This window comes from Nilaparvata lugens, chromosome 7, assembly GCF_014356525.2.
Source record: "Nilaparvata lugens isolate BPH chromosome 7, ASM1435652v1, whole genome shotgun sequence".
NCBI lineage: Eukaryota > Metazoa > Arthropoda > Insecta > Hemiptera > Delphacidae > Nilaparvata > Nilaparvata lugens.
Genome location: NC_052510.1, coordinates 16,170,573 through 16,198,322, shown reverse-complemented (window position 1 = coordinate 16,198,322; position 27,750 = coordinate 16,170,573). Strand labels below are relative to the sequence as shown.

Sequence of the window (27,750 nt, the reverse complement as noted above, 5' to 3'; positions counted from 1 at the left end):
CAAACTGGATTGCTTGTTTTTTCTCATTAAGTTTCAGCTTGCTGGGTTGCTTGTTTTTTCCTAATTAAGTTTCAGCTTGTTGGCAAGAAACTACAACTTCAAAGTGCCCGGCAGATTCTTTCCTTGCCTGTTCCACAGTGACACCTCTGAAAATCAAGGTCTTATTATCTGCAAAAATCACTGCATATTCAAGTGTACCTATTGAGAAAACGAGCCTTACTTAAAAAAATAACTTTAAGAACGTCACTGATAGAGTAAAATAAAAATTTCTTATTGAAAATTGAATAAAACTATGAAATTATTAACATGATAATGAAAAGATTACTAGGTATATGCGAGACTATGATGAGCAATATTATATGGACTGCCCAAATTTCATAATATATGTCAAGTGAAATCAGTTTATTGGTTGGCAACAAAACGTTCTTTTGGATGATTCAAGTTGAATATGGTACAGTAATAAATCAGCAGGTGGGTGATGAAAACGCAAGATTAATTTCTCATGAAACATCTTTTTAGATATTCTTGGCATCAATACATATACGTCAACATGAAATTGCATTTCAAATACAAAAAACAATATATAAAAGTACAAAATCTAACTTCATAGTTGATAATAAAAGATTAATAACTAACACTACAATTCAAATACAAGAGTATAAATTGTCAATTCTATCTCTGAAAGCCTTACAAAAACTAGAATGTTGTCTAAAATCGAAATACTGTACTTAATATGAGCGCTAAAAATATCACATCAATAACTGGAATGTAGTAGATAGTGAGCGCCCGCTCGAGATAAAGGTATTATCACAATAGTTGTATTTTTATTGACGGATTGGTGGGACGACAACCACGCATGCGCCAGCTCGTCCGGTGTTCAGGGAGGCCACCTTCAAACAATACACAAATTCAAAATCAGTACACAATTGAATCAATTACATTACCCCATTATCCACTGAAGATTTGATTTTTTTTAATTAAAAAATGCCAATATCAAATAAATTCACTTGGCGAGCGAAGGAAGCCTGTTTACTCCAAAGTTAGTAGACAGAAGGTTGGTCACTCATCTATAGTATTTTAGTTGAAATGCAATTGGAGTGGGGGAACTGCAGCCGTGACGTAGGCTGTAGTACAGAGTAGGCAGAATATCGCATTCTTGAAAATCATACGGTGGCCTATAGTCAAATTATATAACACAAACATTTTTTGACATGCAAGCTTTCTGTTTCTGCTTTACAATAATTATCAAAACATTTGAATAATACAAGCATTTTGCAATATAAAAGCAAAAAACCCACCTCCTAACCTTCCCTTTCAAACCCTTAAGGTTTCTTATCTTCTAGGTCGTGTTTATATTTTGTAGTTTGGCTATACATCAGCTTGTGAATTTCGGGGATGAGATATTTTGATTCTTGTAGAACATGTGCTCGATACCAGCATGTATTCAGTGCATTATATGAATGGAATTCATTGGATTTATCGGGATCGGTTTATTGTTTTATTGAAATGCATTGGTTTATCAAGATTTTTTATGGGTTAATCTGAATTATAATAGAAAACGTTGTCTACCAACGCTTTTCCAGCTTATTAACTTTTTCGTGTCACGTGTTTAGATTCTTGAAAAACTTTCAACTTTATTTTATTCATACAAGTTCAATGAACTTGATATTTTAAACAACATCATTAGAATCGGTGATTAATTCGCTATAAGTATGGAGAATTTTTAAGTTCTAGGTCAATCTTGAGGGGATTAAACGACGATGTATTTGAAGATACAGTGAATAAACTGTATGCTCAGTGTAGTTACTCTATCACATTTTTACTACACGTGACGTCACGCTGGCGTTCCCCCCACCACTTCGAATCTTACACCTGTGAGTGATCAACCTTCTGTCTACTAACGTTGTGTTTACTCTACTTTCAAACTCTAATCATTCAAAATGAATTGAAACTCTGTTAACAGAAATTAATTATTTACATATTTTTACATTATCCATTGTGAATTTACTTACTAAATGAGATCTGTGATGTGAGAGTAAATCAGTATAATAATTGAATACTAACGATAAGTTGGTAGACCCGGTGGAACAACAGCCGGTTAAATTTTAATCGTGATTAATTTCACGAGAGCCAATCAGAGAAGGCTTTTTTGAAAAGAAGGCTTCTCTGATTCGTTATTGTGAAATTAATCACGATTAAAATTTAACCGGCTTTTGTGCAACCGGCACTAAGAGTTTGATGTTGTCAATACAACAAAATCTGTGATGTGAAAGTAAATCAATTGAGAGAATAAAATAAAAAAGACAATTGAAAGTATAAGATGTTGATGTTGTCAATACCACTATATTTGTTCAAAATCAGATTTAAATTACAGAATCAGGTTTCACCTGCTACATCTTCAGCTGAGCTCTGGAAACATGGTCTGTAATTTAAATTGATTTTGAATAAATAGTGGTATTGACAACATCAACGCCTTATTCATCCAAAATTTCTTGTTTTTGAGTGTTTACACTTAATTTGGACCCAATTAAATTTATTTTGAACAATTATAGTGGTATTGACAACATCAACGTCTTATTCATCCAAATGTTTACACTCAAATTTGGACCAAATTCACAAGTGGATGAAACATAACCTACATTTTGGACTAGTGTAATCAAAATTCTTCGGGGAGAACAGTTTTGGGCTGTGCCTCTTGGTCTTTCCCCAATTATTTTAATGATTTGTTCTTCGTATCTAAATAAATAAAGAAATAAAATAAATTAAGGAGATGTAACATACACATCTCTTTACATAAATCAGTTTTTATTATTCTCAATTTATACAATGGTGATTAGTTAAACCACAGTTGATAACTAATATTTTTTTAGAATTAAATGATAAGAAAATTTTTTACTATTAGCTCTGTTAAATCTCACTCACCGTTTTCCAATTTTTAGGTTAACTATTTATTTTGTTTTTAAGTTTATAGACGATGTTGTTTTACGCTGTGGCTACAGTTACGGTAACCGTAGCTCGTATCGAGTTCCGGTAAACATTTGAGCATGCGCGGCTACCGCTATTTACATGTGCATTGTGGTGCTTGTGGTTTTTGGTCACATGGTTATGATTTCTAAGTAACTAACTAACTTCATTATTAACTAACTTATTTCTAACTAACTTCATTGAAACGATAGGTTATCATAACCATGTCACCAAAAACCATCAACACCACAATACACATGTAAATAGCGGTAGCCGCGCCTGCGCAAATGTTTACCGGAACGCGAATTAGGTTACGGTTACCGTAACTGTAGCCACAGCGGTTGTCGCATGTTTATAGACGATCAGCTGTCATTTTGTCTTAGTGTCTGCTACTCACTGCCTTTTGTATTGCCGTCGAGATTTCATGGCCGCCTGTAGTTTCGTTTTCGTCTCAATTTTGTCTTTTAGATATTTTTATAGATAAATAATCCATACCGTATTCACTTTTGTAATCATTTTCAATTATATTTTACAAATAGATTGTCTCTCATTATATTAGGGTGATCGTTCAGTTATGTGTTAACAGTATTTTTGAGTTACGTACCTGGTCATTTGCTTTTTTGTTTCCGAGCCTAAAACATTGCTTCGTTCCTCCCGCTTGTTTCTGTCTCTTGTGCACTAACTCTTCGAAGTCCCATACGTTTCTTCAAACCTTCAAGTATTTATAGGAGTTTGATCATTGTTAGCATTGATTTCGACAAATCAATCTGCGCTATACATCTCGCCGTTCACCGTTTCAAATTGATTTATTAGTTTTTGTTCTATCTTCGTTCCAAGTTACATGTGCGTCACAACCTTGCAGTGTACATGAAGGCCACCTTCAAACAATACACAAATTCAAAATCAGTACACAATTGAATCAATTACATTACCCCATTATCCACTGAAGATTTGATTTTTTTTATTAAAAAATGCCGATATCAAATAAATTCACTTGGCGAGCGAAGGAAGCCTGTTTACTCTACTTTCAAACTTTAATCATTCAAAATGAATTGAAACTCTGTTAACAGAAATTAATCATTTACATATTTTTACATTATCCATTGTGAATTTATTGTACTGAAATTTCACTTACTAAATGAGATCTGTGATGTGAGAGTAAATCAGTATAATAATTGAATACTAACGATAAGTTGGTAGACCCGGTGGAACAACAGCCGGTTAAATTTTAATCGTGATTAATTTCACGAGAGCCAATCAGAGAAGGCTTTTTTGAAAAGAAGGCTTCTCTGATTCGTTATTGTGAAATTAATCACAATTAAAATTTAACCGGCTTTTGTGCAACCGGCACTAAGAGTTTGATGTTGTCAATACAACAAAATCTGTGATGTGAAAGTAAATCAATTGAGAGAATAAAATAAAAAAGACAATTGAAAGAATAAGATGTTGATGTCAATACCACTATATTTGTTCAAAATCAATTTAAATTACAGAATCAGGTTTCACCTGCTACATCTTCAGCTGAGCTCTGGAAACATGGTCTGTAATTTAAATTGATTTTGAATAAATATAGTGGTATTGACAACATCAACGCCTTATTCATCCAAAATTTCTTGTTTTTGAGTGTTTACACTTAAATTTGGACCCAAATTAAATTTATTTTGAACAATTATAGTGGTATTGACAACATCAACGTCTTATTCATCCAAAATGTTTACACTCAAATTTGGACCCAAATTCACAAGTGGATGAAACATAACCTACATTTTGGACTAGTGTAATCAAAATTCGGGGAAGGAACAGTTTTGGGCTGTGCCTCTTGGTCTTTCCCCAATTATTTTAATGATTTGTTCTTCGTATCTAAATAAATAAAGAAATAAAATAAATTAAGGAGATGTAACATAACACATCTCTTTACATAAATCAGTTTATTATTTGCTCAAATTATACAATGGTGATTAGTTAAAACACAGTTGATAACTAATATTTTTTTAGAATTAAATGATTAAGAAAATAGTTATTTTACTATTAGCTCTGTTAAATCTCACTCACCGTTTTCCATTTTTTAGGTTAACTATTTATTTTGTTTTTAAGTTTATAGACGATGTTGTTTTATGTTTATAGACGATCAGCTGTCATTTTGTCTTAGTGTCTGCTACTCACTGCCTTTTGTATTGCCGTCGAGATTTCATGGCCGCCTGTAGTTTCGTTTTCGTCTCAATTTTGTCTTTTAGATATTTTTATAGATAAATAATCCATACCGTATTCACTTTTTGTAATCATTTTCAATTATATTTTACAAATAGATTGCCTCTCATTATATTAGTGTGATCGTTCAGTTATGTGTTAACAGTATTTTTGAGTTACGTACCTAGTCATTTGCTTTTTTGTTTCCGAGCCTAAAACGTTGCTTCGTTCTTCCCGCTTGTTTCTGTCTCTTGTGCACTAACTCTTCGAAGTCCCATACGTTTCTTCAAAACTTCAAGAATTTATAGGAAGTTTGATCATTGTTAGCATTGATTTCGACAAATCAATCTGCGCTATACATCTCGCCGTTCACCGTTTCAAAATTGATTTATTAGTTTTTGTTTTATCTTCGTTCCAAGTTTACATGTGCGTCACAACCTTGCAGTGTACATGAAGCTTTTAATCAGTGTTGAAACTTCTTCATTCATTCAGTGTTCAATCCAAATTCATCTTATGTTTTAGATCTCGTATCTAGCTTGCAATTTGGATTTTTTGCAATGCTACTCATTGAAGAATCGATTTCTTCCTTCACATCGTCTTGTATCTGGTAACGCTACTACCTGTACGTTCGGAATCAATCTCGCCATCGCCTTTGGAGTGTCCTCGTCGGAGTTTCATCGGTTTCTTATAACAGTGAGGGGTTCACTGTTGTCAGCCTAGAGTCGTCCTGGATTCCTGCTGGTCTCCAGAATCTTGGTCTGAGGTTCTCATCCTTTTCCGCACCACCTGCGTGGACACGCTGGTGCTCATCTCCACCTGCTGTTGCTTCAAACTTTCTGAGCTAAGTCATATATATTTAACATTATTGATATTCTCACATCACGTCAACTGTAGCAAAATATCCACTTTGGTTATAGATCTTGTGCTATCTCTTCTAAATTGGATATTTTGAGTGTAAAGTACATTTGCTTTATCTTCCCAGACTTGTCCTAATTTATCAGTGAATCTTATATTTAATATTATCTCAATATTCAGTGAATCTTTCTAATTGAGTGTTTTCCATTAATTTAAACTTTCATCTTCCATTGATGATTGTATCCTTTTAGTTTTTAAATTGACAATAATTAGTAGGCCTAGCCTTCATTTTGAATAATTGTTATTTGTTTTCAATTATTAATTCATATTAATGTATTTTCATTTTGATATCTAAAGGTTTAAATAGTCTCAAACTCATTCAATTATTTTGGTTATCTATAAAGTACCCACTTGATATCGTGATTTCAAATTCATATTGTTTTATTGTAAATCAATCTTTAGCAAGCAATTTGAACCATTCTTTTGTTTGTTTTGTTGTAACCATTTCATTAATATTGTATTTTTATTTAGTTTCCTTTGTGCCAGTTCAGTCTCTTGATTCTTGCACCTTTGCAGATCTTGTCTTTTGTATCGATTATTAGCTTAACTTTGTGACTACTGTTTATTCAGTTTATCCATTCTAAATTTATTGTAGAACTTTGGTAATCGTTCATCATTTAATTAATTACATCAATTTTATTTACATCAGTAATTACATCAGTTTAATTACATTCCATTTTTGATTACTCTTGTATTTGTTACTTGAGCACTTTTTCAATTTGAGCATTAAATTAAATTTTAATTGTAATATTTTCAATATTTAGTAACTTTCATTATTTATCAAGCCTGTTGTTCAATTTTAGGTTCAATCATCAACTATTCTAAATTTCTCATTGCTCTCTCAGTTATTTTGCACTACAAACATTTTAATTAAATTTGTGATTATATTCAACCTTTCATTTGGTATTTTTTATTTCAATCTCAATCCTGAGTTACCATTTGCTGTACATGCCAATTTGCTTTCATTCAATACATATTATGTAAGCACATTGGATCTTTCCTCCTTTCAAATTTATATGTGGATTTTGTTAGTCTCTGGTATTTCACTAAATTTCATATCCTACAAATTCACCCCTTTATACAGTCCACTCTTTTGCTTAGACAAATTTTACAAGCTCCATCATAGGACTTATTATTTTTTAAATTGAATTATCCAATTCATTAGGCTTTAAATTGAAAATTGAGTAATAAAAAAGAGGTACTGCATCAAAAAGGTTCAAAAAGTGCATGTTTTTGACTTAGTCTATGAAAGCAAATGCTATACTAGGTCAACAATTAAAAATTAAAGACCTATATTATAAAGTGGAAAAACATAACCTACTTTCTGGAATAGTATATTAATCAAAAAGTGGGTGAGGAACAGTTTCAGGCTGTGCCTGTTGGTCCTCTCCCAATTATTTAAATTAATAATTGTGTATCATTGAATCAATAAATAAATAAATGCAAATCTATTATACGATCATGCTAAACTTATAAAGCAATATAGAAATTAAGAAAATTAAATTTAGCACACTTGAAGAAATATGATTTATAAGTTTCATGAATTATTAGTCCTTTTGAACAGAATTCATAATAATGGAGAATATCATGTACCGATGAAGAATAGAACAAACTTAAACATTTATATCGATTAATAAAAAGTATGTTAGGTACCTGATTCCATTCGTTGGTCTGCGAGTCATAGGCTTCCACTAGTTGCAGATAGTACTGGCCGTCATAACCTCCCACGGCAAACAGGTGATCGCCCAGCAGACTCACTCCCACCGAATCTCTGCCCACACTCATGTTGGCCACCAACGTCCAACTGTTCGTCTTCGGATCATATCTACTCGAAAATGCCAAACATTTTCAAAATCAAGTTTCATCACAATAAACATAGAGGACACGGACTGCCTTTATAAAAACGATGGCTAGTCTATTGCATTCTACAAGCTAAAGAAAGTTTTTGTGAGTAATATTATATATAAATATCTATTCATAACAACTTAGAATACCATGGCACTTGTACACTTGTTTAGTAATGTAATTTATAAACTAAAGTAAAGATCATCAATATTGGTCTACCTTTGTCGTTCATAAGCTACTCCCATAATGAGCGGTTCAGTTAAATGAGGTAATCTGGGCCTCTGGCGGACGTTCACCTCGATATGTCATTAATCGATTTATCTACAAATCATACAATACTATACTATATGGATCATACGATATTGCTCCAAGTTCTGCTGTTCCAGACATAAGTGATAGAGAAGACTAAAAAGTCTTGACTCAGCCTAATAACGAGTATAATAAGGAGTAATATCTCATTATTTTAGACTATTTTATCATCAAAATTATGAAGAGAAACAGTTTTGGGTTTATCCTGTTTATTCCCTCCTAATCATTTATTTGATAAATCATCATCATCATCATTGGCTCAACAATCCAAAGCAGATCTTGGCCTCCTCTAACATTTGCCTCCATTCTACACTATCAGGCCTCCAATTCCTGAACCCAACAACTGTTGCATCTCCAGCAACTGCATCAAATCCATCTCAACCTTGGTCTACCTTGAGGTCTTCTACCTTCCATGTTGTAAGCCATTATCTTTTTTGGTGAAAATGACTCATCAGCTCTTGCAACATGGCCTGCCCACATGAACCTACCTACTCGGATAAGAGCTGACGCATCAGTGTGACCATACATGTTGTACAGATCATGATTCTTTTTTCTACACCACACTCCATCCAACAGCACTCCTCCAAAAATTCCGCGGAGAAGATGTATTATTTGATGTATTATTATAGTGAATTATTCAATTTTAATAAATAATTGATGAATGGTGTGACTAACCGTTCGACACAGCAGAAGCGGAGAGCATGTGGATTGGTGGCGGGAACATCATGGCCGCCCACGGCGTAGAGGTAGCCATTGAGCACGGCCACGCCCACCCCTCCTCGCCGCTTGCTCATGGACGCGCAGGCTGTCCACTTGTTGGTGAACGGGTCGTAGCACTCCACCGTCCTCAGGCACGAGCTTCCGTCGCGGCCGCCCACCGCGTACAATCTATAACACACATCAATCATTATTTCTAATCCAATAATCAATTTTTGTGAACATATGTATAAATTGTATTCTGTAATGGAGTTATCAGTGACATTCGACATGCCCAAGAAATATAGACTTTTCATTAAAATTATTAGTAATCCAATAGTACCTTATTGTGAGCATCTGTATGTATTGCATTTTGTAATCTAGACTTAATTCAATTCATTTCATTCTTTATTGTTGTAAGCATTCGTGCAAAGACATGGACATCGTCAGGTACATATATGAGAGCAAATATGACACAACAATATTACAGTCATGAATAGACAATGGATACAGCATCAGTGGCATTTATCATGCCTATGACATCTACTCCCAGTCGCACAAAAGCCTGTTAAATTTTAATCATGATTAAATTCCACGAGAGACAATCAGAGACGGATTTCTTATAAAGAAGCTTCTCTGATTGGTTCTTGTGACATTTAATCACGGTTGAAATTCAACAGGCTTTTGTGCAACCGAGAACTAGACTGTAGAATTAGAATAAATAGCACTCTTTGTACTAGTTATTCTAATCCGAAAACTATCAAGTACGGTACCCTACAAAAATGAATTAAATACATCTAGACTGTTCATTTCTAATTAAGGATTGAAACAATTTTAGGCAAACGCCTGTTGAATTGTATACAATATTTTCATATTTTGTAAATGAATGTAATTTGCATCGTTTTAATGATGATCTGTTCACTATAAGGCAGGTCGCATCTTGAGACGCGACGTACGCGAGTTTGCTAGATGAGTTAATATCATATGATCATATTATGACGTTCACTTTGAGAACGAAGCTAGCAGGTGTGAGCATTATTATATTATCATATTACTGCAACTCATCTAGCAGACTCGGATCACGTCGCATCGTGTCTCAACATGCAACTAGTCTTAGTCTATATTAAAAGCCTGTGTAATGATGTGTTTAGAATTAAGAATATAGAAACCCTTTCAAGTGATGCAATAGTTATCAAGCAAGTTTCTCAAAACGTTATCACCATGGAGAGAGTTGAGAGTATTTCAGATAGACATAAAATCTCAATCATTATAATGATAATTTATTATACAAAAATTTAACCAATATGCTTTCGGATAAACCGAATACTACCGCAAATTGACAAAAGAGAAAGTGAATTTACACACGTGCAATAGTGCATTGGCAACAGTGAGAATAGCTGAAAGAGAATGTCATCGGTGTGATTTAATGCAAGGCCCAATAGCAGTATATTGGATGTAATATTAATTGGAATTCACTCTAGTTAATTATGATTAGGTATAGCACTACCAAAGGATTGAAATATATATATTATAAAGGAAAGAATTGACTTATACACGTCGAAATTCATCGACAAAAAAAATGTCATTGACCGAGATTCGAACCTAGATCATGTTTGTTATTCACTGAGCTTTGAGTTCTGATGCATTACGCCTTTACGCTCTCGGCCATTGCGTAATGTTGAATGTAGAGGCCTGACTGATAGCACTTAGCATACACGTAATACTGTAAACTAGACTTCTAAAAAAGTTTACTTCACTCCTAAAAAGCGTACAACCTTTGACTATAGAAGAAGGTTGTTCTTTCTATAGAAGAAGGTTCTTTCTATAGTCAAAGGTTCAACAGACTTTGGCTCATGACTTATATTATTAAAATTAATATTATTATCTGTTTCACAATAAAATTTTCACTCTGAATTAAGTCAGGTAACTTATGTAGGCTACTATAATAGCGGCATATTTGAAGCCGGTTTGCCGGCATTTTCACAACAAAATATTGCTCTGAAATCATAGAGAAAACATTCGAAGATTCAATCTTGAGTGGGCCTAATGTTTTCTCTATATGGTTTAATATTAAAGAAAAATTATCTAAAAGTTTTAATAATGAATTACGGAAAAATTACTAGGAATTTTCAGTCAAGGCTGAGTTTCACCAGTAGGCTTACCTTAAACTTCAGATCTCTGCTGTATTTTCTTGTTATTATAGTTGATTGTATTGCATTAAGAAGTGGAATTCGATAATAAAAAAGAAACAATTATTACTCTACCTCACTTTTAAATATTGATACAATTATTGTACTTTGATTTCAAATTCGATTCTTCACTTTTAAATACTTGTGATACATACCTTTCTGACAATGGACAATGCAGCCATTGTATTCATTGTTTGATATCAAAAACACAATAATAAATATTAAATTATGAAACAGTAATTTATAAAATATATTATAACATAATACCGCGATTCACGATTCATAATTATATAGATTATTACAGTCGTTATGAGATTATCTCTCTATGATTTTTGTGAGATCGGACACGATCAGCTGTTATTCAAGGTCATTTTACAGCCCTAGGGCCGTAAAGTTTTACCGGCCTGGTCGGAAAACAATCACTTTCGGCCTCCATATGACGAACGTAAACCAGCTCATTACATCCAAGTGTGGCGAAAACATTATTTTTAGTTTTGAGTCACAGCAAGCGCTCACGTTTTCAGTGCTATCGGTACAATTGAGTGTTGTTGAAACAAGGTTGTTGCTATATAAGTTGTTGTACCTGTTGTTGAGCACAGCTACGCCGACCGTTGACCTCGCCGTGGACATTGATGCGACAAATGACCACTGCCTCACCTGGGGGTCCCACCGCTCAACTGTGCTCAGGTAGCTCCAACCATCATGCCCACCCACTGCGTACAGGGGGCCGCCAAGCACTCCAACGCCTGTCCAAGCATTATATCTCTATTAGTATCATCTCAGAATAAATTATAGTGAGCTCCACGTTATAATGGCAGCAGAGGGATTATAGTTATTATAATCTGCCTTTTTATAAACAATTTAAAAGTTACAGAATTAATAAGCTTCAGAGAATAGAAAAAGGTTATATAGTATGATGCTTATAGTAATTTACCTTTTTATATAAACTAAGAAGTTGATTTGAAAAATCAACAACTTTACATAAACATTCTTCCTGAAAAATATTTTTTACTATGTTTTTGAAAACTATACCCGAAAGATCTCTTAACAATTACTATATATAATCAGGCATATAATTTTGTACCTGTGTAAAACCACCTTTTTTGAGATCTGTGCTGATCTGAGATTGAGGGCTGTGCCCCCTTGCACCACACAATGTTTAATTGGAGTGATAAAAGTTTTGGGTTGGACATTTTTAGGATTAGAAAGTTTTTGTGGCCTAGAAAATGATTTGTTTTAACCTTTTTGTGCGCTTGATATTTAAAAAAAATTAACTTTTTCAACATTTCCCTTATTTTCTAACCATTCTCTTCCATTCAAGTTTTATTCAACTCAGATTAATTTTCTGAACTTCTTATTCCTTTAGCTTTTTTGATAAAATTATCCAGTAAAAAGTTAGATAGTTCTGAATTTATTTCAATTTTTCTCTCATGAATTATACAAAAGCCATTGTTTCGAGGAAGTAGTAGCCATTGAACTGAGAGACAAGGAAGAAGATAGGAATGGTATTGAATAGAAAGAGATGGAGAAACAACAGCCAGCAGGTAGCCATCCAGCTCTGTATAGGGTCGGTTGCACAGAAGCCTGTCAAACTTTAACCATGATTAAATGCTATGAAAAGAGGCGCCTTCTTTTCAAAAAAGACTGAACTGATTGGTTCTTTTGGCATTTAATCATGATTAAAATTCAACAGGCTTTTGTGCAACTGGGACAATGGGTTTGTTCAATTTGGAGTTAAAGACCATCTTCTTATATGACTAGGTGGGTCTCACCATATTTCCTGCTATGCTGATTCACTCATTATAGCAGACAATTCTTTATAATGATTGAGCTACGACTTTAATTTATAACAATGAATTGATTTCAACAGGTACACCTTTACATGCTGACTAAAGACTTGAATTAATCATACCCTTTCATTTCCTAAATACCTGGTAAGTTGTTATAGCATAACATATATTAGTCAATTTAGACATCCACTACGCAGTTCGTAGGTTCGTATAATCGATTTTTTGAGTTCATATCATCAGTTTCTTATTCAGTGTTTCTATAGCTTACTTTGATGCTACTCTTGCTTACTATTTTTAATCTCTTATTTATTGCCAAACTGTTCTGTAACATCAGAGTCTACAAAGGAACCTCAAAATATCTTGTGATTTATAATTAGATTTCCTATTGAATGGGGCAAAGGCCTATTCATACAGAAACCACATGGTACAAATTGTATTGGTATTATGTGGTCACTGTATTCATAGCCCAAAACATAGGCCTAAGAAGTCCTGCAACTAGAGAGTTAAAGTATGCAATATCCACATTAAAAGGACAATATCGTTTTGAGTGAACCAATGTTTGCAATGCACCTTTGAAGAGCTAAACGAATCTTATCTCTTGTCAATATCCTTAAAGTAGCAAGTTCTTCGCCCGGGGGAGCTTACCAGTTTCTACAGTATTATTATCACCTCCTGACTACTTCTAACCAATCTACTATCCGTCTGATTTCGTCTTTTTTGTCTTATTTCATTGATGCAGTACAATGAATACTGAATACTGTGCACTGTTCTTGCTTCTCAAATGATCATCATTTTTTTTCCTTTAGGAACTTCGGCCAAAGGATATAGAATATTTACAGTGTATGTGAGAGGGAATGATATTAACAGAGTACCAGATCACGATCATAAATAGAATAGATTAGGTTTGATTTGATGAAAATATATTCATTCATTCATGGAAATTGCAAAATACTTGTACTTTCTGGTTTATACTCTTATTCACAATGAGAATGAAAAAACGAATTATTCAATGTATTTGACTAAGGATGGGAACATCCTTAGAAATATTGTAATGAAGGAGGAATGTAATTGAAATTTGGCATAATTCTCTATTTTTGAAAAGGACATGAAAGAGTATTCCGTCTATGAGCCGGAGTATGGTGGGATAGAGTTGTTAGAAAGATAAGCTGATACTGTATTGAATAGAAACTGAGAACTAAACCAAACATTGATAGATGAATGAATGAATGAATGATAAAGAAATTTGATGGTGCAATATTCGACTCATGTTTTGGGACTTGACCTGTACTTTTCAAGAAATAGCTAATTCATATTACGTTTCAAGGAATTTTATTATTAGGCAGGTGGACAATGATGATGCTCAGCGCACATCCAGTTTCAGAGTTCTGCTTCTTTAGAAGACTGTTATCTGCTGAATGACAACAAAAAGGCGTACGGAATGGAAAAACATAACAGAGAGTCACATGTTAATATCCTTGAATAGAATTGATGAGGTGGAATAAGCTGTAACGGTGTTAAATAGTACTGTATTCAATGCAACACATTTTGGGAAATACGTGCTCCAAAATATACAAAGCTTGTGTGTTTTAAAGAACTCCCAAACATTTAATATGACAATAGGTTGACATTATTTTCGTTTGTGTTTACATTCATACTTTGTTCGTTCATCAAAAATCCTACTTCAAAATGTCAATACCTGAGAGAAACTAACAATCTGGTGATGTTAACGGTTGTGCATTGTATTACCACATAAAGAAATTACAAGTGAGAGACCAAAGTTGCTCTTGACACTTGACAGTTTACACTTGATGGTGTTTGACTTCGAAGAAAACACATTAATTCTGTTTTCAACAAGTTATCTTCATAGTTCAGTTTAAAGTAGCCTAACAATATAACCATGGTTATATAGTCATTTTCAGTTACTTCTAATGGAAGAAGACCGTTTAGGGAAATAATTCCAAAGTAACTGAAAGATTATTGGAACGATTCTGCAGTATTGGACAACGTCAATAAAAAAACTTGACCTTCTAACCCCAAAGTTTTCTACAGAATGCTCTGAAAACCTTGAATTTTGTATTCCTCTTGCAGTTGACAGCATTTCCTTCTTAGGAAATAAAATTTAAAGAAGTGAGCGTAAATACACACACAAACACACACACACACATACAGACCAATACCCAAAAAACACTTTATTACAAAAAAAATTCAGGGAATCTTGAAATATATGGAAATTTAGAAATTGGGGTACCTTGATTTTTTTGGAAAGCAATACTTTCCTTACCTATGGTGATAGGGAAATGAAAGTAAATAGCTGAATGAACAGAGTAATTATAATGATAAATTTATTTGACAATAATCTAAACTGAAAAACTAAGAGACTAATTAAAAGAAAAGACTAAAAAACTAAAAGAAAAACCGATAGAAATACAATACAATAATTCTTAATAAACACAGAAGAATTTGCCCACAATGCATTGGCAATGTGGGCACCTGCATGACAAAGGTATTTGCTCTTCTCCTTCTTGTTCGCCATTTGTTGCTCTTGGGTTTGTCTTTGTAACTTATTTGGAAGAGACCGTGGCCCGACCCTTTGCAATCTTTACTGTTACAAATTAAATAAACTTTGCGGCTTTGCGGATCTTCAAGCTTTCTTTTAAATCTATAAATTTATCCGTCTTCAGATGTCCACTTAACTAAATCGCTCTTTACGGTGACAGCGCGTCACCGTAAAGAGCGATTTAGTTAAGTGGATAATCCAGCGCGGATTATCATAGTTGTGCAAGCACTAACTTTAAACACCAACTGACACTGAGGTGGTAGTTTATAGGTTGGAGAGGTAGTTGGCTAGGGGTGGGGGTTCATGGAAGTTATTTTACAGTTCCACCATATGAACAATTAAAGGAAATGAGGATATTATTTTCCAAGAAATTTCTTTCTTTTTTTGTGTCATTGTAAACCGATGGTACAAAATAGCATTGTTCCAGACTTGCTATTTCTACCTGAAGAAGTGTCAATGAAACCCTTCTATTGTCTAGCTTTACTGCTCCGACACATATCGTTTATATTTGAGTTGATGTATAGTAAAAATACATGTCTACTCTTTCTGGATCATAAATTCCAATTTCAAACAATGATGAATTTATCATTGATGAATATGAATTCTCATCTGAATTGATAAGAAAATTATTTATAAACCCATTCTAAAAAACAGTTTTCACATTCCCTATAATCGCAATGACGGTTTCAACGCTTTTAGACTATTGAAATTGAAATTCATGATCCAGATTAGACAAGAGTAGACATGTATTTTTACTGTACATCAACTCAGACATTGAAAATGTGCCTAACTAACCTGGGGAATACCCGAGACATCTAACAATAAATTCATCAATGTGAGAGAAAGCATATAAGATTTTTTGGGTCTTTTTCGTTATTCGCGACCCCCTCCCCGGCCGAGAAAAATGACTTCAAATCTATCGGAAATTGGTGAGAAAGTATAGAATTATGAAAATCAATAAATTTTAAGGTGAAAAATGAGAAAGCATTTCGGATATAATTTTTAGATATATTATCTAACGTGGAATTATTACGAAATTTTGATTTTCAGAAAGTTATTGATATATTTGGTTTTAGCTTGAAATATACATACAATTTATGTCAATTGTAGAACATATTGTTAAATACTATTATTTAATGACTTCAGGTTAGTTACCTTTTCTAATGAGCCTTTCTTCTCGGCAAGATCTTGCACATCCATCGGACGTTTTTCGAATAAACTTTCATTACCATCGCACGCTTCTTGCACAATCTCCACTTATGAATAATCCCCTTTTCCTAAAGAGACTCAATCGATTTGTGCGATAATAATGGTGTGTGCTACCAGAGGCAGATTCCAGGCGTTGAGAGGTGGGGGTTGGACAAGGATTTATATTATCTGAGCTAATGTCACGACGCTCAGGTAACGTTTCTCTTCTCGAAATATAAGCAGACATGGTGAACTTGAAGACTGCACAATACCAATAGAAATTAATTCTGCCAACTGACAACATCAATCCATAATTATTATTATAGACTTGAAGAACTGGGAAAGACTGAGAAGTGTTTTAATGGTTAAGCGCAGCTGAATCTATCCAAAAATACTATCAATACCGTTCCAACCTATTCCGCTTCATCAATTCCATACACTTAACTCTTATAATAATTATCATGCATCATCTTCATTGTTGATTTTTGCATCCTCATCTTCATAGAATTCGTAGAATTCTTCATAGAATCTCTTTTGGTATCATAGAATTCGAAACAGAGTTTGTGGTAACTATAATCACAATCAAAAAGTTAGTCTTGACGCGGATTTGATTTCTAACCATGGTAAGTTGAAACATTTTTCAAAACCTAGATTTGAATACCGAAATCAATCTAAAAATTTACAAGCATTTGATCTGAATCCTTGTAATGATAACTTGTCAAATCCTTGCAGTGGAGAATTATTGAAAATTGTTGATCAAGAACTTGAAAGTATTAATGGTTATGTCAGTTTAAAATCTGTAGCCCACAATCATCTGCACATTGGAAATGGGGAAAAGAGGAAGGAAGAGGCTGATGATGAGGTGGAAAGGGAACTTAGATGGAATAGTGGAAAGGAAAATGGAATTGAATCAATCTTGAAATAATTAAGGAAAAACTTGGAGAGCCGAATGAGAATGTACAAAAAATGAGGAGAGAAAGATGTGGAAATGGAAGAAGGTCAAGGTATGAATTTAGAAAGAAATGAAAAATAAATATTGGCTAATATTGGAAAAAGTGAAATTTATAAGAATAATTATAGAATGAAGAGTGTGTATGAGTTGATGCATACTCATCAAAGAGAAGAAAATTGATGAAAAAGCAATTCGAAGTACCTCCCCAACAGCCAAAGAAAGTCAGACTTACCAAGCAGTGTTGCGTGTAATGCAGTGTATGTTTTTCACGTTAGAACGTAGGTTGAATTTTGTTTTGTTAAACACATTAATAAAGGAATTTGAATGTGAATCGTTTCCTTTACATGGTTGAATACTTGATTCCTATAGTGAGGTCCACGTTATAATGGCAGTATTTGATTAACATTGGTGTTGCTATCCTTTGTCTGCGTCAAAGCAGATAGCGCTATCCTTTTCTCACTCTGCAACGTTTCCAGATCGTTTTCTAAAAATATAGAAATATAATGAATCAACCAAATATTTAATCTCAATTATGGAAATTTATTATTTAATCATTGAAAATTATATTTTCCTGACGAATAAAACATAAGTGATTATTTTCAAACAAGATTGAACAGTTAATATTATTATCAGATATACTGGCATCAGCCATCCTCTATAGAAGGCAGTGGCATGACAGAGAATCGGCAACGCTGTTCTCCTATCTTTCTACACTACTATTATAACGTAGACCTCACTACAGCAGCTGAGAAGTACTGGATTCGATTTCCGGTCTGGGCACAGTTTTTTGGACATTTTCACTCAACGTGGACTATATTACCATAGAAACAATAGCATAAGTAGATATCCCATGGTATAGGGTGTTTATGTCGTTACTTTTTCTGTTATCTCAAGCCGATAGTCCACGTAGTTCTTTCCCATAAAGCTATGTGACGCTGGCAGTATCTCATATTGTGCCGTTCATACAACCTCACCCGGCCAAAACAGTAAAAATCTACAATAATCAACAGTAATCGGCTTGAGATAACAGTAAAAGTTGCGACATAAACGCCCTATACCATGGGATATCTACTTACGCTATTGTTTCTCTATGATATTACTGTATAATTATAACGTAGGCCTCACTTTACCAGCATAGCTTCACAAAACTACGTGCACAATCGGCTTGAGTTGGCAGTGATATTTGGCACATAAAAGCCCATAGGATATCTTGTTATGCTATCTTTTCTGTATGGTTGAACCATGTTCATTACTTAGTGGTTGAACTGACCAAGGCCATGCCGATGGGTGGCCATTGGGGGGGAGGGAGGCCCAGGTGTGCGTCTGCGCGTCAAAGCACTCGACCGAGTTGAGAGTCTTGAGGCCATCCCTCCCCCCCACCACAAACAGCTTCCCCTCCACCACGGCCACCCCGAACTGCAGCCGTCGGCCCGGCAGGTTGGCCACGTGACTCCATCGGTTCGACCAGCAGTCGTACTGCTCGATGCTTGTCGCTCCCGCTGAAACAAACATCAGGCTCACTTCAGAATTACATTATTGCTGAAACATGTTGTGAGTAAAAAATTTAAAATAAAAAAAGGGTACTTAGGTCTAGATTTTTATTTTTATTTCTTGATAATAAAGAGTGACCATAACAAAAAAAAGGTAAGAGACCTTACCAAAAAAAACCGTACTTGGTAAGAAGAGGCCTTACCAGGCATGAGGCATTATTGATTTATTCGCATCGCATACGTCCAATGATACAAAATCATTCGTATCAATGATTTTCAATATTTCGTATCAATGAATCATTGGGAAAGGAACAACAGACTTTGCCCAAAACTGTTCTTTTCCCAAATATAGCACGTTTGATCTAGAGAGATTCAACTCGAGATTTCAACTAGTTATATTTGGAGAATCATGTTGTATTGGAGATATTACCTTTCAACGGGTGTCGTCCTAGATTGACTTTCAACTTTTCATGCTATACGAGGTTTGGCTAGAAAAAATCCGAACATTTACAGGTGAAACAATAAAACGAATGCAATAAGGCTGAAAGTCGCCTGGCCTGTCAAGTGACTCTTGCTCAACCTACTGCTTGAGTTTTATCTGCCTCCTGCATTCACTCAGTCTGCCCGTGGCGTCTGTTCTAAGTAGTTGACGTTTTGTCTGTGTTTTATCGCATTGTTTATCGCAAACACAAATGTTTGAGTGGTTTAAACGATTTGAAGATGGCCGCAAAGACGCAAGTGATGACGCTCGCATTGGAAGACCATTGTAAGCAAAATCTGATGCAAACATTGAAAAATCGATAAACTTATTCGAGAAGATCGCTATTTAACAATCAGAGCAATGTCTGAGTTGACAGGAATTGGCAGATTCTTCATTAAAGTTTCAACATGAACAAAGTGTGTGCAAAAATGGTTCCGACATGGATCCTGCACCAAGACAATGCCCCAGTTCACAATGCGTTGTCAGTGAAGACGTTTTTAGCCAATCACAACATTCCCATCTTAGACTATCCACCCTACTCATCTGATTTGGCCCCCTGTGATTTTTTTATTTTCCCTAAAGTCAGCTTTGAAAGAGACTACATTTGAGAGTGTTGGAGCAGTAAAAGACAAAGCGACGGAAGTAATGTATGGACTTACTGAAAATGATCTGCAGCATTGCTATGAACAGTGGAAAATTCGTATGAAGCGGTGTATAGACCGAGGAGAGTACATTGAAGGAGATAACATCAAATTGTAAATAATTTTTTTATAGCATCAGTTCGGTTTTTTTCTAGCCACACCTCGTATTTTCAGAGAGATCATATTCTCTGAAATATGTTATATTTGGAGAATCATGTTAAATTAGAATTGATAATTAATTCGAATCCTGGCAGGATGTCACCTCTAAATCTGGTTGTTGAGGTGACCGGCTGCTGCCGACAACTTGTCAACTCTCTGAGCAGGTGCCATGCAGACGGGATGACCAGGTGACGCGAGCGAGCAACAAGACACTCAGTCGTACACGGCAACGACAATTTGACACCTGCTATTTCAGAAGATGACAAGGTGAGGGAAGCGACACATTTTCACGAGAGGATAAGCTGTCAAAATACTGAGGTGACAAATAGACGGGTGGACACCCAGTCGCGTACCCCTTTCAAGGAGCAGGGAAGCATTGGTGTTATAAGGAACTTGTCGATGTTACAATTATTTATTTATGTACATAATAAATCTATTAAAGCACAATCATAAGTATTGTGAATGATTGGGAAACGAACAAACAGTCTTTGCCCAAAACTGTTCTTCAATCAGAAGAATGATGTAAATCATCAAGGAGAGATGAAAGGGGTGAAGCCTGTTATCCCTGAATATAATTCAAAATCTTATGTGATTATTTTGGGATCAAATGTATGTGTTTAAAACTGCAGAAGAATCATAACCTCTTTTGGACTAATATGCAATCAGAATTCGGGAATGGAATAGTAAGGGCTATAAGCCTGTTTTTTCGTTTTCATTTCATGATTTAGTTGTTTTGTCATTGTTGTTTTTAAATAAAGAAAATAAATGTAGCATGAATAAATTCAAATTACCTTCTAACTGTTATTCATGTTGTCAATATTTGCAGTAGCATAGTCTTCAGGGTAGTTGACAGCATATTAATTGGGATTTTAGTTCAATAATTACTATCAAAGTTGTGTGAAGTCTTTCCCACTAATTTCAGTACCTTTGTTAGCGTCCATTCCACCAACAGCATAGATGATTCCAACGGTGGATTTGCGAGGCCGTGTTCTGACGGTTTGCAGCATTGGTCTTCGTTCAGGCAACAGGTGATAGTTCAGTGCCTCCATGATCAGTTCTTGACAAGTCGGATCGTCTTTGAACAAGTCTTCAGTTTGCACTTGGTCAGCTATGAACTAGGCACAAAAACGATAACCAAATTATAATATAATTATTATTCAAATACTCGAATCAATCTTCAATCAATACTTGACCAGTAATCAAACACACACAAAAACAATATCAGATATGAGAAAACTGGAGGAAGAAAAAGTTTTATAATCTTTTAGTTTGATAAATCATCGATCAAATTCTGTGTTAAACATGAGGAAGTAATAGAGTTGTATTTATATAATTGAGCTTGAGACTCAATAGAAGTTTAATAATAAATTTGAATATTTTTTCCTGTCTTCTTCTCCCATTCTTCCCTTTTCCGCTCCTCTTCACCCTTCATTCCTTACTTTTATACCCTCTGCCTGCCTATTACATGGGAAACCATAGTTGGCTAGGTATTTTTCCTCCTTTCTTTCTTTTCAGAATACCCCACCATGAAGCCTGTTTTGTTTTGCATTTTATTAGAAATTTTGATTTTGATTTTGATTGTAATGTTTTGTATTTTGATTTATTAATTTATTTTGTGTATCTTGTGTTGTATTAAATAAAATTATTGATTGATTGATCTTGAACATTAGATTACATATTGTCATAAGGTTCCTGATTAAGTTTTGTAAGTTCTTGTATTTTACAGTGTCTTTTGTATTATAAGAGAATGATTCATGTAGATTTTTCACTAATCAAAGTTTTAAAATGATAGTTTTCACGTCATATACTAGATTATGGAGAGTTAAACTACTATGAAAGACGTTTTCGATATACTACATGATTACTCAAATATACAAATGACTTTATTTTACTTTCCTTGCCCTATTACCATAGGTAAGGAAAGTATTGCTTTCCGAAAAAAATTAAGGTACCCCAATTTCTATATTTCTATACGTTTCAAGGTCCCTTGAGTCCAAAAAAGTGGTTTTTGGGTATTGGTGTGTGTGTGTGTGTGTGTGTGTGTGTGTGTGTGAGTGTGTGTGTACACAATATCTCATCTCCCAATTAACGGAATGACTTGAAATTTGGAACTTAAGGTTCTTACAATATAAGGATCCGACACGAACAATTTCGATCAAATTCAATTAAAGATGGCAGCTAAAATGGCAAAAATGTTGTCAGAAACAGGGTTTTTCGAGATTTTCTCGAAAACGGCTCCAACGATTTTGATCAAATTCATACCTAGAAAAGTCATTGATAAGCTCTATCAACTGCTACAAGTCCCATATCTGTAAAAATTTCAGGAGCACTGCACCATCTATGCAAAGTTTGATTTTAGATTTTCAATTATCAGGCTTCAGATATAATTTAAACAAAAAATATCAATTGAAAAAGATTGAGCATGAAAATCCCTACAATTAATGTTCAGTAACATTTTCACCTAAAATTGAAAATAAGCTCGAAATTAGAGAAAATAAGATTCAATTGCAAACTGTTGGCAACTGTTGATTCTATTAAATCATTCACTATGAAGAGATAGCAGACTTCGTGTGTCTCCAGCGTTATTATCCTGTTACCAGCTGACTCAGATCTTAGAAAAGTGGACTTGAGATGCGCTGGAACACTAGCGTCAGTTGATCAATTTTCATAACGGCAAGGAAAGTTGTGTGAGTGCATTACACCAGATTTTTTACAAATATCATTCATGGTATTGGGAGAGAATAAATAATGTGCAGGTGTGAGCCGCTGCCTTGAGCCACTCCTTTTCAGAGTTTACATATTTTATTTTACAGATATTTTAGAATTATTACATATTTATTGACCGAGCGAATTGAGGTCTAAGATTCAAGTCGACGGTTTGGCATTTCTCTTAATGTTTAAATGTTTGAATATTTATATGTTGCGCATTTACGGCGAAACGCGGTAATAGATTTTCATGAAATTTGACAGGTATGTTACTTTTTAAATTGCGCGTCGACGTATATACAAGGTTTTTGGAAATTTTGCATTTCAAGGATAATATAAAAGGAAAAAGGAGCCTCTTCCATAAGTCAATATTAGAGTGAAAATCAGACTATAGAATTATTCATAATAAATCAGCTGTCGAGTTGACTACAAATTGCATGCCATGACGCATGCAATTCAATATCCGAATGTAACTTGGTAAAAAATTAACAGCTGTATAGACTATAAATTGCATGCCTCATTGAATGCAATTTTTATGCACTATTATAGGATGCAATGAACTTATAACAGCTCGTCTGGGCGCCTAGATGTCTTCTGGTTTTCTAAGCGCTAAATTCCGGAAAGCGTTATATGATAATTAAATCTTGTGTAAGCATGATCTGATCAAATAAATAGTGTTTCAGTGTGGTTTGGGACGTCGTTATAACTGCGCGAGGTCTACTGTTCACAGAACTACTAGTAAATAAACCAAGAATATATATTGACTTATATATATTGTTTGACTTACATGTTTTTTAATTGACATGTTTCTAATTTGATCAGTTAGGTTAAAAAGATTCACTGATACAAATTACACTAATCCCTTGTATTCAATCTTCTACATTATCTATTTATTAAAAAAATATCGGGGACCGAGCTTCGCTCTGGAGTACAAAAGAATAAAAAAATTATTACGAAAGAAGAAATTATAATAACATTCATAGTTCAAACAGAAATATTCACAGTAAATAATTGAGATTAATTCCCAGAGGAATGCAAAAATTTCCCTCACAAAGACCCGATGGCACAAAAGCCGGTTGAATTTTAATCCTGATTAATTTCACGTTCTATCTAGAAATTGAATGAACCAAATCAGAGAAGACCATTTCAAAAAGATGGATCTACTGGAATTAATCAGGATTGAAAATAAGCTGGCTTTTTTGCAACCAGCCCTAAGTAGGCCTACCGGATTGAATGATTACAAAAGTTCAACAGCTGGGTCATAATTTTGACACAGTCCCACGCACATGAACTCGCTCACTCAATTCAATCATCAACAGACGACGAATAATTTTATTATCAGCTGTTTTTCCAAGGATGAATAATAATTATCCTTTTAATGTCCTTCAGCGAGTTTTCCCAGGGATGAGACCTAGTGCAATCGAATTTTTATATTATAAACCTACTATGTTCTGAATTTCGTGAGAATCGTTAGAGCCGTATTCGAGATCCGGTGAAATACAGACATCTAAACATATCCTATTATATTAAGCGAGCAATTTCTGTATTTATGTATCTGGTTATTTTTATATCTGGTTATTTATGTTCAACGGATCTCGAAAAAGGCTCTGATGATTTTCACAAAATTTGGAACATAGTAGGTTTATGATATAAAAATTAGATTGCACTAGGTCTCATCCTTGGGAAAACTCGCTGAACGACATTAAAAGAATAATTCATCCTTGGCTGAAACAGCTGAGACTTTTGTTGTCTGTGGATAGTAAAAAAGTGAGTGAGCGAGTGAGTATGTGAAAAATCAAAATTTCGCATCCCCGAAATTCATAAGATGACGTATAGCAAGCTGTGAAATATAAACACGATCATTTTAGAGAATTGTGTTCTGTTTATCTATAAATAAGTTATAATTTATTATGCCAAGTTTATTTATAGAGCGGGAGCCTAACTCCCCTGAGTATTTTTAGTTGTTTTATTAGGAATAGTACACCCCAATCGGGCTTATGCCTAGGGTTGTCCACTTTTATTTCACATTTTTATATCTTTCTTTGTTATTTTGTTTGTTTGTGAAATAAATGAATTGATTGATTGATAAATAAAAATAACGAGCGAAGCTCGGTGCCCCGATATTAAACATATAAACAGAAATTGCTCGTTTAATAGTATAGAATAACATCTACAAGGGCAACAGAGAACTCTAATTTTGATCACAAAATCCCAAAATATTTCAAAAATAATCCTCCAGTTGAAAATGGAAACCTTGAACAGTATAAATAATTGTATAGTGAATAGTGAAAGTAGCCAGTTTAATACCGGTGTATTACCGTAGAGTAAAGATAGTGTCTACCTAGATTATTATTTGTATCTTGTATTACTTACAGATGCTGGAAGGAGAGGCAGTTTAATAAGAGACAGGAGTTTGCCAACATATTTTTGTCTGTTAGGAATGTCATGCTTTATCCACAGCTTCAAAGCCTGCAAAATTGGAGCAAATATCAGTTTTCTATTGTATAAAAGATTAGCAGTTGTTCAAAAACATCATTATATTTATTGTGTTATCGAATAGGAGCTTTTGTCACCAAGAAAAACTCGAATGTAAATAACGGAAACCTGAAAAGTAATATGATGGTAGTTCATAATGGATAGCTTGTCATTATTCGTCTCGTCTCGAAGATTGACAAATTTGCAGGTGGATCTTCTCTAAAATTCTTACTTATAATCAATTACTTTGTTTAGACTCATTTATATTTTTGCTCATTATACTCATTGTTTATTACTCATTTATTTGATAAAAAATTATTATTAAATCATTATTACAAAATGGAAAGGGAAATAGACATAAATATGTTCAGTTTACCCTTAGCATTTCTTCCTCTGAAGGTATTTTAACGTCCTCTGACGCTAGCAGTTTGGTGACTTCCTCTATAGGAAGAAGAAGGAACTCTTGGTTGCAGATAACATTCATAAAGTTTTCCTGTAATCAAAAAATGATAAATTATAATACAAAATGTATTGACTGTTCCAACTATTGCAATAATTCACAATAATGTATTGGTAGATTACTTAAGAAACATGTCGATAGCATTCAAAGCATAATCTGATCAGAACTATATGGTTATTGTACAAACTGTGTTTAAGTTACACGATATAAACTTCTGAAAACACTAGCACCCTCATAATATGTACTGATAAAAATGTTCAATACATTTGGAAAGACCCTATCAAAACTTAAAAACACACGGAGCAATCCAGAGATGGCAGACGGCTTCACAAAACATTGTAGTTCCTTTTGTTGTAGAAATGGAAATTCAATAGTATATTGGATTGTTATCGAATCGACTGTAAGGCTGAACAACAATACTAGAGTTCATGATTTAGGCTACTTCTCGAAATTTGGACCCCATCATTTTGTTGATTATAGTGAATGTATCATAAATACAAGAACAATTAAAAATCAAAGCACCATTTTAATATAAATTTATTCAACTCACTCATGTTAAAAGGTGCTTAGATTTTAAATTGCACATGCAATTAACCCTGAATAACAAAGAGAACATTAAAGATGGCGTATCATGAATATTTATAAGATACGTAATGGAAACAATTCATTGAATAAATGATATTGTGCATAGAGTTTCCGACCCACAGCACATCTATTTACTTATATTTTTCCACTCAACTTAAAATCAATAAAGTTATTGAAATTATATCATGCGGTATTCAAAAATACCGAATAACATGCACGTGAAGAATATATTTGAGTGGATCACGGCTATTAGACATTAAAAATATTTATGAGAATAGATAGCACGATTTATGAATTAGAAACAATTTACTGACTATAATGTAATTGTGGGCGGAGGTTTGCAGCCCGGTGCAACCCTGGTTCTCTGCAAATATGCAAATGCCGATGCAGTTGGAGGGATGCAGCTGTTTCCTCAAAAAAGAGCAGCAAGCAGCAACCACTTCGTGTAGTTGTAAAATGCTCGCCGTGCTCAACAACACCTCAACTGTCTCTTCTCTTAGCTCGATTTTACCTGCAACACAAAATTCATAATAAATGATGTCATAAATACAATATAATGGTATGATTTTGTTGGTGGAGAGTCCCTTACGGAACTCTCAAAATCATCTGGCCTCATTATATACATTTCAGCCGTGAGCACCGAATTTAGCGTATCCATACGAAAACATTCAAAAATCAAAGAAGAAACATTCGGAAAAAAATAACGAGACAATCCGTTCACAATGACCAGTTTCTTACGAAAACTCGTTCGTCATACGAGCTTGTGAGAATAAGGGGAGATATACACACCAGTATAGCAGTAATGCACCAGTTCCCACAATGCATCACCATCGACTTCATGCATTACCACTTCACTCTGACTGGCCTCTCTCAGGTCATTGGTGAACATGGCATTGAAATATTCCGATCCAGCACTCAACACCAGTCGGTGAGCTGGGATCATCCGTTTTCCTACAAAAAAAAAACCAAGAATTTTATCAGTTTTGTAACAACAGTAATAGATAAGAGAATTCAATTCAGTTCAACTTATTTCCATTGATAGAAACTGTACAATACATTCATATATTTGGATTATTAGAAGGGGAGTATAGTCCCGGACTCATAACTTGATCCCTGGACCGATTTACCCCTTCCACAGCATCTAGACACTACTATGCACAT

At 34.3% G+C, this 27,750-nt stretch overlaps 1 protein-coding gene across 1 annotated transcript; it reads right to left on the bottom strand.

Annotated features, from left to right (window-relative positions):
• Positions 1-472: 472 nt before the first annotated feature.
• LOC111044720 (kelch-like protein 5) lies at positions 473-27,538 on the bottom strand. Its single transcript, XM_039432185.1, is given in 11 exon segments — positions 473-890; positions 7,720-7,891; positions 8,896-9,108; positions 11,689-11,851; positions 18,863-18,899; positions 18,901-19,091; positions 21,289-21,478; positions 25,443-25,538; positions 25,921-26,037; positions 26,904-27,100; positions 27,379-27,538. Coding segments are annotated over 11 exon segments (1,596 nt in total). The 5' UTR covers positions 27,533-27,538; the 3' UTR covers positions 473-824.
• Positions 27,539-27,750: the final 212 nt, after the last annotated feature.